The sequence below is a fragment of the Columba livia genome, chromosome 4 (genome assembly GCF_036013475.1).
Source record: "Columba livia isolate bColLiv1 breed racing homer chromosome 4, bColLiv1.pat.W.v2, whole genome shotgun sequence".
Lineage (NCBI taxonomy): Eukaryota > Metazoa > Chordata > Aves > Columbiformes > Columbidae > Columba > Columba livia.
This window is the reverse complement of record NC_088605.1, coordinates 9,348,299-9,363,576: the sequence shown is the minus strand read 5'-3', so window position 1 is coordinate 9,363,576 and position 15,278 is coordinate 9,348,299. Positions and strand designations below refer to the sequence as shown.

General features: G+C 51.0%; 1 protein-coding gene across 1 annotated transcript in view; it reads right to left on the bottom strand.

Annotated features, from left to right (window-relative positions):
- NAT8L (N-acetyltransferase 8 like) overlaps positions 1 to 4,994 on the bottom strand; it is a 33,930-nt gene extending 28,936 nt beyond the window's left edge. Inside the window, exons 1-2 of the mRNA XM_065060377.1 lie at positions 4,410 to 4,994; positions 2,871 to 3,035 (exon numbers count right to left, since the gene is read on the bottom strand). Of these exons, the coding sequence (XP_064916449.1) occupies positions 2,871 to 3,035; positions 4,410 to 4,743 (499 nt within the window). The 5' untranslated portion in view covers positions 4,744 to 4,994. The remainder of the gene's footprint in view (positions 1 to 2,870; positions 3,036 to 4,409) is intronic.
- Between the last annotated feature and the right edge of the window lie 10,284 nt (positions 4,995 to 15,278).

The window sequence follows — 15,278 nt, the reverse complement described above, 5'->3', positions numbered from 1 at the left end:
ATTAAGCTGGGTGCTTATGACAAGCCAGGTCCTTTTGGTTTGGTTTTAAATCCAATCCACGTCTTTGCAGATGCTTTGGCAAAGCCACCATGAATGACCCATTTTAACAGCTAAAATACTCCCTCACTGTAGATGCCTGCCTTACCAGGTGCTATATGCTGTAGATGCTCCTTACAGTGGTGCCCCAGCCCTGGGTACCACAAGGAGCCCCCTGCAAACAGCAGGTTTTCATGCCTGGGTCTCACACAGGCCAAGAGCAAAACCATGACCAACATCATGATCCGAGACTTTAAGATCACATCCCAGATCTACTAGTCACCCTAAGAAACAAGAATGCATAAACCCACCACAAAAATGCTCCCTTGCCCTATTTTCTGTGCTAGGAAAAAAAAAAAATATTCAAGCAGGTTAACACAGATTCTCCAAAGAAGGAACAAGAAGCTGCCTAGTTGTACTGCCAGCTAAAGCCAGGCCCATATCCAGTTTCATCAGGTTGGTGGTTCTAACTTGTCCCACTGAGCTCTGACCACCTCCAGCCTCTCTGGCCCTTGTCCCTGTGACCATTTCTTCCCTAACACATCACTCAGAAAGCTCTCACTAAGAACTCAGCTGGAGCAACGCACAGGAGAACAAGCCCTTCTCGTTCCCTCAGCAATTGTCTCTGCCTCTGTGCTAATTTGTAAACTAGCTGATCAAAAGACAAACTCGGGGCTGGAGGTTGTTTTACTGTCACTTTTCTGTCCTCTGGGTGGGATGGGCAGCACCAATGCAGCCTTTCTCCTCATGTTCCAACAGATGGCTTCTGAAGCATACAAAACTCTTTCTTCCAAGGCAACTGGATTTATACCATTGTCTTACAGGGAAGAAACCCAGCAACTGTATTTTTGGGGAAAACAGGAGCAAAACACTGGATTCATGCCTTGTGCACAGCTACACCAAATAGCACCATTCAGCTTCAAGGCACATGGACAGACATCCCTGGTCATGTCAGTCCCACCCCACGGACGCCCTTCTCCTCCCCAGTCCCCAAAGCTTCTTTGGTTTTTACCCAATTACAACTTCAACTCGCATAGCACCACTATCATCAAGAACCTTTAACAAGCACCAACAATCCCATAAATCTACTTTTTATGGCACTGCAGAAGCCTAATTACACATGATTAAATTCTGTCAAAAATTAAAGCCCACACACTTACTCTACAATTGAAATCAGCCCTTTTAGGTACCAAATAAAAACAACGCTAAGGTTTCAAAGACATGTTGGCAACACAGCTGAACTGGATAACATTACTGACCTTAAACAAACCAAAGGCATTCCTTAGTCTTCATTTGAGTCCCTTTCCTTTATTTTCTATATATTCTAATGTTATAAATACAGGCACTTTAATCCATGCCCTGAATTGTGACCATACAAGTCCCAAGTATTAATGAACGACGCAGTTTAAACACCTATTAACACCATATTACTTGTTCTTATTCTACTGGAGTGCCCAGCTACCTTCTCCAGCATAATACATTGTTGAACCTTCCTGCAGAGGTCCCAAAATGTTTTGCTAAAACCTCTTTTTTATTTTTGTGACACCACCTTTAATGAAGATTGAGCTTTTAAAATACAAGTCACACGGGACTTGTAATTTTTACAAAAACAAGCACTGTAAATGAAACACGACCTGTGTGTATAATAAAATGGGACAAGATCTGTACAAGATATGCACCATGATGGGAAATGAAATCTAAAGTAAGCACATCTAAGGTATTTGGGGATGATGATTACAGGAGGAGCATCATTTTAGCAAAATGTAATATTGCACAGTAGAAGTGAAGGAAAGTTTGTGGCTATGGTGCTTCCTATGAGTCCTCTAAAAGTGCCCAGGTTTAGATCTGTCATACCCGGGGAACAGCAATGATACAGCGAAAATATGGTCACATGGAAAAACAACAGAACAGGTACCCTGACAAGATGGAAATAACTAAGACAGGTTACTGGCATCACTTCTGCTCTCCCAGCTCATCACTAGTGCTACACAACCACCAAAAGCAAACCTCAAACCCCAAGCGACTGCCCAGACATACCCTTGCTCCAGTCCTCAACATGGAGGTATGCTTACAGAAAGGGAAAGAGCACCTGACAAGTGCTAAAGAGGCTCTTTTTTTAAAAAAAAAATCCCATAAAAGATCTTTTACATCTTAACAAGCACATATTATCATTAGATACTATGTTTTTTATTACATCTATATATGTAACAAATGGATGAATGCATACTACATCAAATCCAGGCAGCATCCCTTTACATACCTGATCTGTGCCTCTTCCAAAACACTGGCATTAAGGAATGTTCTTCTTAAATAAAATGGGGAAATGGGTGCAATAAGTAAAACAGGTTCCTCTAAGTATTTGGGATAAAATGCCTTTCATCTGCCCCTCTTCCTGCCCTCAAAACTAATACCAACGGTGAGCAGCACAGAGCTCAAGCAGTAAGGGCTGGGGTGGATCTAATAAGCAGTAAATAACCTGCATCCTTCAGCCTCAGTGTCCCCAAGCACCCACATCCCGGTCCCCAGCCTGCTGTGGGACCCAGGAATGCCGTGCTCAGGGGGAGGATGGGAGCTGCCTTGGATGACCAGACATCTTACGAAAAAGAAAAATAAATAAAAACAAAACAAGAAAGACCAACACACACACACCAAAACCAAAGCCCAAACAAAAACCAAAGATGGCTTTGAACCTGGTGTGACCAAAGAGCTGCATTCTGGCAACTTTTGAGCTTGCTCAGTGCTGCTGACAGGAGGAAAAGGCGCCAGCAGCACAGAGCAGCCATGTTCCCCGAGCAGGGCTGGGGAAAGGCTTCCTCCGGGGAATTCATACTCACCTGGCGGTTTCATGTAATATTGCTCAATATCGGACATGTCCGTATGCAGCGCACAATCGAGATAGTGGAGGATAACTTTTCTACTGAAGTAGTACCTCATGCCCATCAGAAAGATGGGCAAACAGCAGGTCAGCAGGAAGGACTTGGTCACAACAAAGCATATTACTATGGAGATAAGGAAGAGAAATAAACGATACCTGTCAGAAAAGAGAATTTAGTGTTGATTTCGGAATACAAACTCATTATTAAAAACAAAACAAAACAACAAAAAATACCAAACAGGCACAGAGAAAATACACATTTGCAGCACACACAGAATTGACTCTCTTGAGATTATCATGTTAAGTGATTGTGTATCACACTCAGAGAACCCCCGAGAAGTTATGGGGTGCCTGGAGAGAGCCGGTGGGGACAATGCTGCCATGCAGGCAGGTCCCACCAAAAGCCCTCTCCGCCCAGGAGAGAGGCTGGTGGGGACACCCCAGGCCCCCGCTTTGCTTTCCCCGGTGAACCCAAAACCCATGCGGGGCGGAACAGGCAGGCTGCGGGCACGCCGCTCCGCAGCCATGTGTTCTCCACTGCGGCATCACCATTGCCATCGTGAGAAGCACCGACTCCCGGAGAAGACACCCTGCCCGCCTTGATGCCAGGGTGCTGCTGAAGACCTAGGGGGCTTCCGCCGATACCCCCGAGATGGCAGCTCCCGACAGTATGTTCCCAGCCCCCTAGAGCTGCCGGCTGAGCCCCCCAGCTGCCTGATGGGGGGTCCCTCTCCAGCACAGGGCGCTTTTCTCCCCCATGGCTGGCACATGGGGGTGCAACCTGCCTGCAACCACCAAGGGCAAGAGAAACCAGCCCAAAGCTTGCTTGGGGTGGGGGGACACACACTAGTAACAACGTGACTCCCACTTCCGTGCAATTATTTGCACGGGGGAGGCACATTCTCATTTGCACGGGAGGCGGGGGGGCAGCACCTTGCAGGCGCTATTGTGGCCATGCAGCTCTGGGAGATGAGCCGCCCCCCGGGTCGGCCCTGCTGCAGAGGTTGCCCCCTCCCCACGCCGGGAGAAAGGGGGGGCTCCGGTGGCGGGCCGGACCGTCTCCAAGCAACGCCGGCACGCGGCGACCCCCCCGCACCGGGCTGCGCGGGGGCGGTGCAGTGTGCGGTGCAGTGCGCGCACCGCTCCTCTTCACCGCTGCCCCCCCCCGCGCCGCTCAGGCCCGAAATAACTACAAGGACGACTCTATCCTCACCCCCCTGCAACCTACGCGGCGATTCCCCCTCGCCTCTCCCCAACCTCTACAACCCGCGCAGGGTCGCGCATCCCCCAGGGGTTCTAGGCTCCCCGCTCCAGCCCCCGCCGCAGCGCTGCGGCTCCGCGGCCGCCCCGCACGATGCTGCGGCGCTCCCACCGCAGCGGGTCCGCGGCTCCTCCCGCCTCTCCGACCATCTTGTGGAGACCCAGGGTTGGGGGGGGGGGAAGGAGGGAGGAAGAAAAAACCCGCGACCCCCACCCCCAAAAGGGAGCAGATACTCACCCGCCAGCAGCCCGTAGAGCAGCTGAGTGAGGGGCTGCTGCTTCAGCCCCCTGAACGCCGTGTTGGGGATCCGCTCCATGATACCCTCGTAAAATATGCGGCGCACCACCTCCTGCTCGGAGGGGTGGAATTCACGGATATAGACATTGTCGCGGCGGGGGTCCTCTTTTGGGGGGCTGAGGGGAGGCGGGGGGGAGGAAGGGGAGCCCGCCAAAGAGGGCCACATTTGGGAGGAAGAAACAATGATCGTGTCTTTTTTGGATCCCGGGATTGATTCATGATCTTCCGCCACAATCTTGGTCTCACAAACCATCTTGGGAGACAGACAATGCATGCAAACCGGCCGCGGGGAGGGGGCGGAGGAGAAAAACGGGAGAGGGGGTTGGGAAATTAAAAACTAAAATCTTAAAAAAAAAAAAAAAAAGGAAAAGGGGAGGGGGAAGGAGCGGGGCGCGGAGCAGGGACGGAGACCCGCCGAGCAGCGGCGGCGGCTGCGCGGGGCGCGGAGCTGCGCAGCCGGTCGGGACGGGAGAAAGGAGCTCCGCTGCATTTTGGAGAGGCATTTATAGGGCGGGGGGTGGGGGCGAGGAGGGGCGCGGGTCCCCGGGGTCCTAGCGCCCCCCGCATTGGCTGCTCGGGGTCGCCATGTGATCGGGGGGGGGGAGGGCGGGACACCTTTCTTTCTCCCCCCCTTCTGTGCACCGCCCCTTGCAAATTACTACGGCGCGTCTGTGCGCGGGGCGGCGGCGCCCCGGCTTCTTGCTGGGGGTTCGCAGCTCCCTGCCCGTATACACCGGTGTAGGGTGGGCGTACTGTTATTTATTTATTTACAGTGAAAGTACCATACGCCCGGCAGCTTTCTGGAACAGTCGCTGCGGGTGCGCGGAGCTCTGCGCGGAATCATCCCTGCGCGGAAGGCTGCGGGGCCGCGGTGGGGGACGGGGACACCCTACGTGGCGCGTACCGCACCGCGTCCCAGCGGGCTGCGGCGTGGGCCGCTCCGTGGTGACTCATTCACCGCGGCGGCGCAGCCCTACGCACCCCAGCGCGGCGCTCCGCGGAACGGCGGCCCGGCCGCAGCCACCCTGCGCGGGAACACTTTGCAGTGGTTGGGGGTGTATGCCGGGGGTGTGTGCCGCCGCGATGTCCCCAGCGCCGCCCGAGCCCTAAATAAATCCCTTTGCCCGTACATAAGCACCCCCGGCCGGTAACTTTTCCTCTCGGTCCCACGCCGGCCCCGACGCCTCCGCGCCCCTCCGCGGGGCGGAGAGAAGAGGCGGCGGGGGGGAATGGCGGGGGTGCGCATGGAGGAGGAGGGGCTCCTTCTCCTCGCAGGACCCGAAAATCTTCGGCCTCTCCCGGTTGGAACCGGCCGGCATCTGCCCGAGGCATGCGCCGTGCGCGGCCGGTGCAGGGACGGGGCGGAGGCGGGGGGATGCTGGGCCGGGAGCCGGGATGTCCCGACCCCCTCTCCTGCGAGGTGCATCCCCTGAGAGCTTTCTCTGTGTGCCCTCCACCAGGTGATAGCCGTGGAGCCACTCCTGCGGGGTGCAGCTGTGCATCCCCCCGGGAGGTGCACCCCCATGCAAGCTTCAGCTATGCCCCTCCAGCAAAGCGCACCCATGCATCCCCCTGAAAGTTCCACCTGTGTCTCCTCCTGCAAGGTGCCCCTTTGCATCCCAAGCCAGGAGGCATCCTTGCACCCAGCCCTCTTTGAGTTACACCCCTGCATCCCCCTGCAAGGAGCACAAGCCCCTGCGAGATGCACCCATGTACCCCGCAGAAGCTTCATCCCTGCGTTCCCCCGTGAGGTGCACCCCTCAGCATGCGCAGCTGTGTTGCTGGCACTTGGCAGGACTTGCTGTCACAGGAGCTCATGGGGTACGTCCTCAGGAAGATGCACAGTAACTGGATCTTTTCGCCAAGCGAAAGCTTGATTTCACTGTGGTTATTTCATTGTGGTTACATTGCTTCACTTTTCTATCAAAAATTGTTCAAAAGTAATAGAGATGAGAGAGAGGGAAGGATTAGGTAAGGGCTTGGAAACCTTCCCACCCAGAGAAGTGATGCCAGCACCCCACAGGCTTGCAGTGCATGTGGCATCCCTGGTGAGAAGCTCCTGCTCCGGGAACCGCGGGACCTGCGCGTGGTCAGAGGCTGCGGCACTGCCAGCCTGCTCACCAGCAGCAGACTCCAGTGCCTGCAGAGTTCCCCTTTCTAACGAGCATCTTCTGCAACTGCAGCCAGAGCAACTCCCAGCTACCAAAGTCTGTGACTGTCTGAACTGGAGATCAAAATGTACGATTATAAAAAGATGGCACGGTGCAGGTATGACAGCAGCCTTGCTGCTTGATGGATGGGTTAGGCAAAGGAGCAACATCTGCTGGAGAATGGAGCCTCCCATGGGAAGGAGATTCCCCCATGGGGAGAGGCAAGACATACCGCATCCCCCCATCTCACCTCAGCAGTGATTACTTGGGCTCCTGTGCTCGGGAGATACCTGGCAGCCCCAAGCTTACCAACTCAAAGGCAAAGAGTATATGGATGGGGGAAAAAGAAATAAAAAATCAGGGTAGTGTTTGCCTTTGAATTCTGAAAGCTTCAGGGCAAAGATAGGAGGTTGCTGTTTCAAAAATATAATTAAAATAACGCTTAGTTTCCATATGCCTGGGTTAAGCAGGCATTTATTTTTGTTTGTTCCTTTCTAGTCAGATGTGTTGCTTATTTATGAAATAACTACAGTAATAAAAACAACCCATTCCTTAAAAAAAACCAAACAAACACCAAAAAAATCCCACTGCAGTTATATAACAGCCAGGGAAGCTCCCAATTCCAGTCCCAGGCTATGGACTTGAGTGTTTGCAGATGAGTTATCTTTAGAAAGGCACTAAACACTTGTTTACTATTTATGCTGCCACATTTGAGCATCTTATGAACAGTAATTAATATCCCCTGTTCCCCCGAGATAAAGGGGCATCGTCATCCCTGGCCACAGGGAGGGAACTGAGGCACAGAGGGATGCAGTGATTTATGCACCATCATGCAGTAACTCGAAGAAGACACAGGCACCGGACCAGTTTCCTGAGTCCTTCTTTGCTGTCTGAATGCCAAACTTTGCCTTTCTTATTGCAAATCCTAGATTTCAGCTTTCTCTGTAAATGGGGGGAGTGGGACAGGGAGACTCTGGGGCTGCCGCTGCATGGTGGGGAGGAGGGATGGGGAAGAAGCAGACGGCTCTGACTGACCGAAGCAAATGTCAGTGAAAATCAAGGGCCTTGCTGAAATCAATTGCAAAAGCCAGTCAGGTTCTCAGACGGCAAATTTGGGCCCCTGGAATAAAAAGGATATTGTTAACAGCAGCTTGCTGGCAAGGCAACTGCTCTGCCAGGAGCTTTCAGTCTTTAAGAACGCAGTTGTCATCCCAAGTCACTGAGGATTTTGCTCTTGGGTTTACTCCCGTTCCTCCGGGACCTGAGGGTAAATCTCCCACATGCCATGACCGACTGCTGAACCTCATGGATAGAACTAATTTAATTAAGATGGACAGTTTAGAGTTTGAGTTTTGTGTCTGTGCTCTCAACAACTTTCACTGCTCAGTGTAAAGAAAGAGCTTGTATACATGTTTGATCCATTGGTACGGCCAGGAAAAAAAAACCCAAAAAAACAGGGCAGATTGTGTGGCTCTGGGGGCTGGGGATTTTTGAGTATTTCAGTAAAAAACATGCTTTGCCTTCAGCAGGTTTGCTTTAGGCTGACTTTGCTTTGGATTAACACACCAAACCAGTAAGCCTTGGAAATGTCATTATTCGTCCTTCCCAAAACTGCAGCTCTTGTCTTGGGTTTTGGGGAGTCACTCCCCTTTACAGGCTGTAGGAAGCACCCAGCAGATGTACAACAGAATTACTGCTTCCCCTGCTGGGAAGCTCACACCCCACTCTTGATCCAAAAATACAGGTTTTGTGTCTAACCCTGGGCTTTGAATGACTTGAAACATCTTCCAACTGGATTTTGCTGTAGCTCTTGAAGCAATGAGATGTGTGGTTGCAAACAAAGCAAACAATTTGGGATGAGCCGTTACTCTTGCAGAGCATCTATACTTAAGGGGTTGGGAATGCCAAGGCAGGTTCCCTGCAAACCTCCTTGGCCCACCGCTCAGTAACTGTTGGGCAAGGAGAGAGATGCTGCTGGCTCTACCTTTCTTCTGTGAAAGCTACAAGCAGCCACAATCCTTTGCTCATCAGGGGCTGTATCAATCGACCTCAGCAATTAACTGGCTGACAGCAAAATCTGCCCCAGGTTATATTAATGCAGTGATTCCCAACAGGATGATGCTGTCTGGCAGGGCTGGCTCCCACCCTGTCCTTTGCACCATCTCTGTCTGCAAGCGAGGAAGGAAAATACCCAGGCTTGAAGCTCTTCTCAGCTATTGTTTGGACTCAATGATCTTAAAGGTCTTTTTCAACCAAAACAGTTCTATGATTCAACCTCTGGGTTCTCCTCTAACCTGGACCTTGGTCATTTCAATTCCACACTTGACCCGAAACGCCCGGAGCAGGCTGAGCCCCCCCAGCACCGCCAGCTGTTTGGCTGCAGCAGCCTCCCGCCCTGCAGCTTTGCTGGGCTGGAAAAAAAGTAAGAGCCTCTCTGTTGACTGCAGATGTGCATATGAATGTAAGGCATTTGCCTAATAAATATCTTCCTAAAGTGGGATTAATTAGCATCCCAAGATTTCCTCTCACTGCACTCACTCTGACTGCAGCAGCTTCTCTTCAGGGCACTTATTTCCCGCTGACAGTGTGTTGCCAGCCCCTTCCCCAATGCACAGATCCCTCCAAGGCTGAGGACTTGCAAATCTTTTGCTCAGCAGCCGTCATCAGCAGCGGCACCTGTGCCGTGCGAGTGGTTGACAGGAACCACACACACATCCCAGTTTCCCCAGTCCTGCTGTATGCTGTGACAGGGCTCACACAGGGCGACACAGGCTCCCTCCTTCTGCAGTGGTCTGGGCGCCATGAATAATAAATCACTACAAAACCCAATGTGCCAAATTATTTCCAACTTGTAAAACTCTGTGAATTGGTAACCAGGGGCCAGAGGTGTGATCTGCTGAGCAACACAGACCTCTGCCAGGTGGACCTCGGTGTCAGAGCTGGCTGCCTTCTGCTGTGGGTACAGCAAAGGGGGAAAACCAACCTCTTTGGAGGAACAGAGCCTCCCATCCCAATGTGGACCCTTAAAATAGATTGGATGAATCATATGCTAAAAGTGGTTGGGTTTGTCTTTAAAGGGAGAGCAGGGTGACTAGCTCGATTGTGGAGTCTCCCTGGGGAATATCTGAAGATTAATCTCTTCCTACAACTTTTGGGGTTGAAAGAATTTCGTGGGTTGTGAATGAAATCCAGGTGTTTCCCAGTGTACATATGCACAGCTGGCTTTATCCTCTTCCGAATAGTGGTTTTGAAATTGCGTATACATTTAATGTACAGTAACATCTATGGCAGATGTTACATCAGAATCTCCATTCTAATGACAGGAACGTTAAGCTCTGAGCTGGGTTTCAGACCTATCCAATGATTATTCGGAGATTTGTCTAGAGCATCTCAGTGCAACAGTGAGGAGTACTTTCAAACAGGAGAGGGTCTGCAGAGATTTAAAACATCTTTAGTCAAGGACCAGCATTTCCTGACACTCAGTGTGATGGTTTGAGGAGACAACACGTCTTTATTCCTGTTAATATTATTGCTGCAAGCTTGGATTAAAATAAAATATTGAATTGCTTGCCAGCTTTTTCCAGAGACCTTCATTGTAATTAGCTGTGGGAGACAGAGCTGTGCATGCAGAGCAAGGCTCCTCGACACACGGGACAGGCTGCATGGGGGCTGAGTTGGGCACATGGTGCCATGGAGGAGGGACCAGGACTATGTGTGGCCTGAGAAAAGCTGAGACCACGAGAGCTTTTGTGTATGTGGGGATGACACAGGTGGTGTGAGCTGGGAAATGCTCATTTTTCAGGATTTTCAGAGTAGGACTTTGCACCTTCTTTGTAAATTAGCAACACCACTTTGGAAAAATACCTGCCTCCACAATCAGCTCCTTCTCTTGCTGTAAGTAACCTCCAGCCACCCAAATTTTGGCTATCTGCTTGGGTCAGGGGAGTCATGCTACTACAAAATTTGCTGTATCATGAACAACTCTGTCAATGTGTATCCATCTTTGCTAAGGAGGAACAGCAGAACACAAAGTTAATGACTGTACTTTCAACCAACAGCTATTTCGCTGGCATTTTTAACTGCAGTTGGTTTAACCAATGATCGCCAAAGCACATCTGTAGCTTTATGATCTTGTAAGGAGGCTGAAGGGACTTGCATGAGCAGCATCTTATTTACCCCTCTTCACGGCGGCACTGCAGACTGACAGCAGGCAGAGGGGAAGGAGTTTGAAAGGGACTCAGGAGAGGTAAAAGGAGGAAAACAGGCAGAAAATTGCAACAGAGAAGAGATTAGGATATTCTGTAGCAAGAAGAGGGAAATTAGATGTCAAACCAACCACAGGTGGAAAAACCTCAAAATACAACTGACGAATGCCTTGGCCCAAGATGGCTCCGCAATGACAGGGCAGGAAAAGATGTGCAAAGGTTATCTGTGTGTTTTTGGCTACAACTGGAAGTCAGTTTGGCTGCTGAGCAAAGGAAAGTTGCATTTTCATCTTGTCCTGCAAAGCTGTGCTGTAACCGCTTGCAACGGCCAGTGAGTGCCCCGAACTCCTGGAGCAATGTGCGTGTTGCTTCGGGGGATGTAATATACATCATCCCCTATATGGGTAGGGCTCATGTCAGAGCTGATTTTACACTGGTTTTTCCAGCACTGATCCAGGCTGGGATTTTCCTTTCCTTGCATAATGCCTTTCAGCAAGGAGCTGAGGCAAATTTTCAGGTATTTCCAGTTTTCCTGCTCAGTGATGCCTCCAGGTCCCAATGCTGCAGGGCCCCAGGTCCCCTTCCTTCTGCGCGTGGGGTAGAGGGACACTCTCTCCAGGCACCACAGAAACCTGGGCTCCTCCTGGAGAAGCAAAACATATGGCATGTACCTGATCCCCCCTTGGCTGCCTGGGGAGCCTCAAGCTCTTCAAATCACTCTTCCCACAGCTGCCTAGTGCTTGTCTCTCTTCTCCAGAGAGACATCACGGAGCCCAGCATCCTCCTCGGAACCAGCATGGGAATGGGGAAAGGTGTTGGGCATCATCAACTAGGGGCTGCGAAGGGATTTTTGGGGAGCTGAGGGCAAGTTCCAAGCTGGTCACAGGCAAAGGGCATGCTGGACACCTACTCATGGAAGGTTTCACCCCCAAAGCTCAGAGCTGGGGCAGGAGGACAGGCCCACTGGAGCAGGACACAGTCCCACATCATTGGTTTTCTGCATCAGATGAAGAGCTGCCCAGAGAAGGAGGAGTCCCCATTTTTCTAGGGCAGACAAAGCTAGAGCAGCTTCAGCCTGGAGTCTGCTGTGAGGCCCACTTTGGTTTCCTCTGCGTGTGCTGCTCTGATTTTGCTGGAAACATGGCAAGTGCAGGGTATTTATTCTTCATATACCAAAAACAGTGGGGTTCACATTTTCAGGAAAGCAATCTGAATTTTCTATCACTGCCACTTGAAAAAGAGTGTAATTTAATATCTCCTTCCTCTTCCGAGCTGTAATCCTTGTGAAAAACAGCAATGCTCCTGCTTTCGTGGGCCTGGTCATCCTTTTCCCTATGCCATCCTTGTGTCTCCTTCCTCCCCAGCACAGCCCTGCATCCTCCTTCTTACACAAAAGCATCGCATACCTCTGGTCCCTCTCAGCTCCAGCGGTGCCTTTGCTGCCACTTTTCCTTCTCTCCAGAGCACGCTGCCCACCACGGCCTGGCTGAATTCTGGTTACCTTTTGCCCAACCTGAACTGAAAGCTGTTTGGGGGATGTTTTGTGGATATGTAACATGGCAGCAGGTTTCTGAAGCTCAGTTCATAAGAAGCCATATTAAGGTTTTGTTTGACCTCTTGCAAAGCAGACAGCGAGGCTCTGATGGCTGTCACTTACTTTAGTTTTGCTTTCTGTTTTCCTTTCATAGTAAGGTCCATCACTGTCATCTGGAGCTCCCAGACAGAGCAAGGTGGTGGCTATGATGCGGTTATAGGTAAGGAGGGTCACAGGGGCATGGGACAAGTGAAATCTTCAGCCCTAAATCATCTGAGTGGAAAAGCTTGGGACCTGAGTGTGATTCAGACATTGAAAGGGTGGTGGCAGCACCCAGAACCAACAACCCTGGCCTCAGAATGGCCAGGCTCTGAAAAATGAGTGAACAATCAGTCCTTTTAGTTTTCTTTCTGCTCTCAAACTGGAAGGAAAGGTTTAGCTTTGCCTTTTGACCAGGGCCACCACATGGTAATGGGGAATGCTGTGATCCTGGGGTGCTGTACTTCCTTCAAAACTTAAGTCCCAGCAACTTGTGAAGTTTAAAAGATTCAGTGGCATTTTCATGATGGTGACATGCTATATTCATTGCACGGGGCAAATTCACAAAGCACATGGTGATATCCCAGAGCATCGCAGCCCAGAGCAATGAGCACAACCTGGCATCCTGCAGAGACCAGCACAGGGAAGAAGCCTTCATGTAGTTGTGGCTGGATGAAATTGGGCTGAAACACAGCTGGTGTGGGTCACCCTTGAGCCACCACTGTGATCCTGCATCCTTGGTGCCGGCGCTGAACCGCCACCTCCACGTCAGACAGCTGCTGTCTTGTGCCCATCTGTTTGTTGAGCCGGGAAAGTGGGTGAGCACCCTCCCGGAATGAAAACCGCTGTGCAAACACACACTCACGCCATTATCCTGCGGCTCACAAGTGTGTTTGAAATTAATTACAAATGAAGTCAGGACAACAGATGCGGCAGGGGCCAGAGAAGCAACAATGTGGATACAGTCAAGAGGTGCAGGGCTAGAGCTGCAGAAGCTGGAGGACAGCGAGGAACCTGCCATCCTGGAGAAAATGAGCCTTATTGTGAGACCCCCAACATCGCTTTGTCCATGATTTCAGCTGGCCAGGAAAAGGAAGGAGGTTTGCATATCCTGAAGGTTGACAAATTCGTGCTGATCTGGAATGAGGATGAATTTACTCCAAACTTGTGAGAGCCGCAAGCAGCTTCTTGGGAAATAGAGAGCAGGGTTCTCCTGCTGGCACGGTTCCAGCTGCCGGAGGTGCATCCCAGGTGGAGAAGAGCCAGAGGAACTATCCTCCCATTTTTCCTGTTTTGCAGGTGGATTTTCACCCCACCATGAAGCCAAAGGTGAGTCCCCCCCGGAGCTGCCCTGGGATGCTCAGAGAGGAGCCAAGTCTCCTCGTGGGGTGTGGGGCTGGCCTGGCGAGGTGTGTGCTCTGTCCTGCCCAGACTAGGGGAGGGCGAGCGGGGTTTATCCTGCACTGTGCAGCGCTGTACAGTGAACAGGAGAACGCGAATGCACACAGACCTCCAGTGGCCCTCCCCAGTACTGCACAGCATCATCACTGCTGCCCCAGGGACAGAGACCATGGCCGGGGCTCCTCTTCTGTCCCCCCACTGGAAAAGAGCTCATGTACAAAGTGAGGGGTCCTGCAGAAAAGCAAAGAGATACAGAAGACATTCTCTTTTTGATGCTTCAGCAGCCAGTGCCTCAAGTCTAAGTCTGGCTGAGGCTGCAGGCTGTGCTGCGGGTCTTGGAGAGGAGGACACATTGCCCATGCAGTGAGGCCATCCTGCGTCAGTGCAGAGCTGCCTTTCCCAGGTTTGGTCTAACTTTTGGGGCCCAGAGTCTGCAGCTTGTGTAGAAGGGTGCTCATAGCTACAGGTCCTTGGAAATACAGATAAACCTGCAGAGTGCTAACGTGGGTCTAAGATCTGCTGTGGGCTCAGCTCGGGTGCTCATAGCCCCCACTGGGTGTTGCAACATGGAGCTCAAGTGCAGGTGAGACACTCAGAGATTTTATTTCCCAAACCTGACCATATGCTTTCTTACAACAAGGGACCAGCACTCAGAAATGCTTGATGGAAAACATACTGAAGGGCCAGAAAAGGTTAACTTCAGGATTACTACAGTGCATTGCCAGGACAAGCACCACACATAAGCTACTGCCCGCAGGAAATAGCATGGCATGGAAAAACCTCTGCACGCCACTCCTTCCCTCCCTCTCTCTTTGAGACACACAGAGGCTTTCCTACACCATTGTCCCTCCTGGTGTTCTCATCCAGACAGGCACAAGGCTTGAACTCATCAGCTTCACGTGATCGCACCAAAACCCTTCTAACAACCAGCACTTCTTCACGTGCCTCTATTGTAAATACCTCCATAAGGAATGGTTATTCATTGACAAAGCAGTGCTCTACATGCCAGTCTGCTGCTCCTGGGGGAAAAAAATGTGGCAAAATAAATTGATGGTTTTTGGTGATGATTTCCCAGGTTTAACACTGACCAGGAAATTAGGTTTGATGTTGTTTTCATTTGTGACCTGTTTCCACCACACGGGAAAGCTGGTTTTCCTTCACATAGCTCCTTAGCCCCAGTTTCCTGCATTATATGGCTTCTCTGAATGCCCCAGTGTCCATTACCTTCCTGTCATGCCCTCTGCAAGAGGCAGAGACATCTCAAAACTCAGGACAAATGTTTTACAGCCTGCCTCACAAGGAGGTATCATGTTTGGCTTCGACAAACAGATTTTATAAGGGAAAAATCAAGAGTAGTGCTGAATGCAAAAGGGAAGAGAAAAGGATTTGACTTCAAGGCTTAGCCTCTAATTTCAGCATGTCCAAGTGAGAATTGAAACCTGGTAAGAAAAACCTTCTTTCTGCTGTCCCACGTCCACCC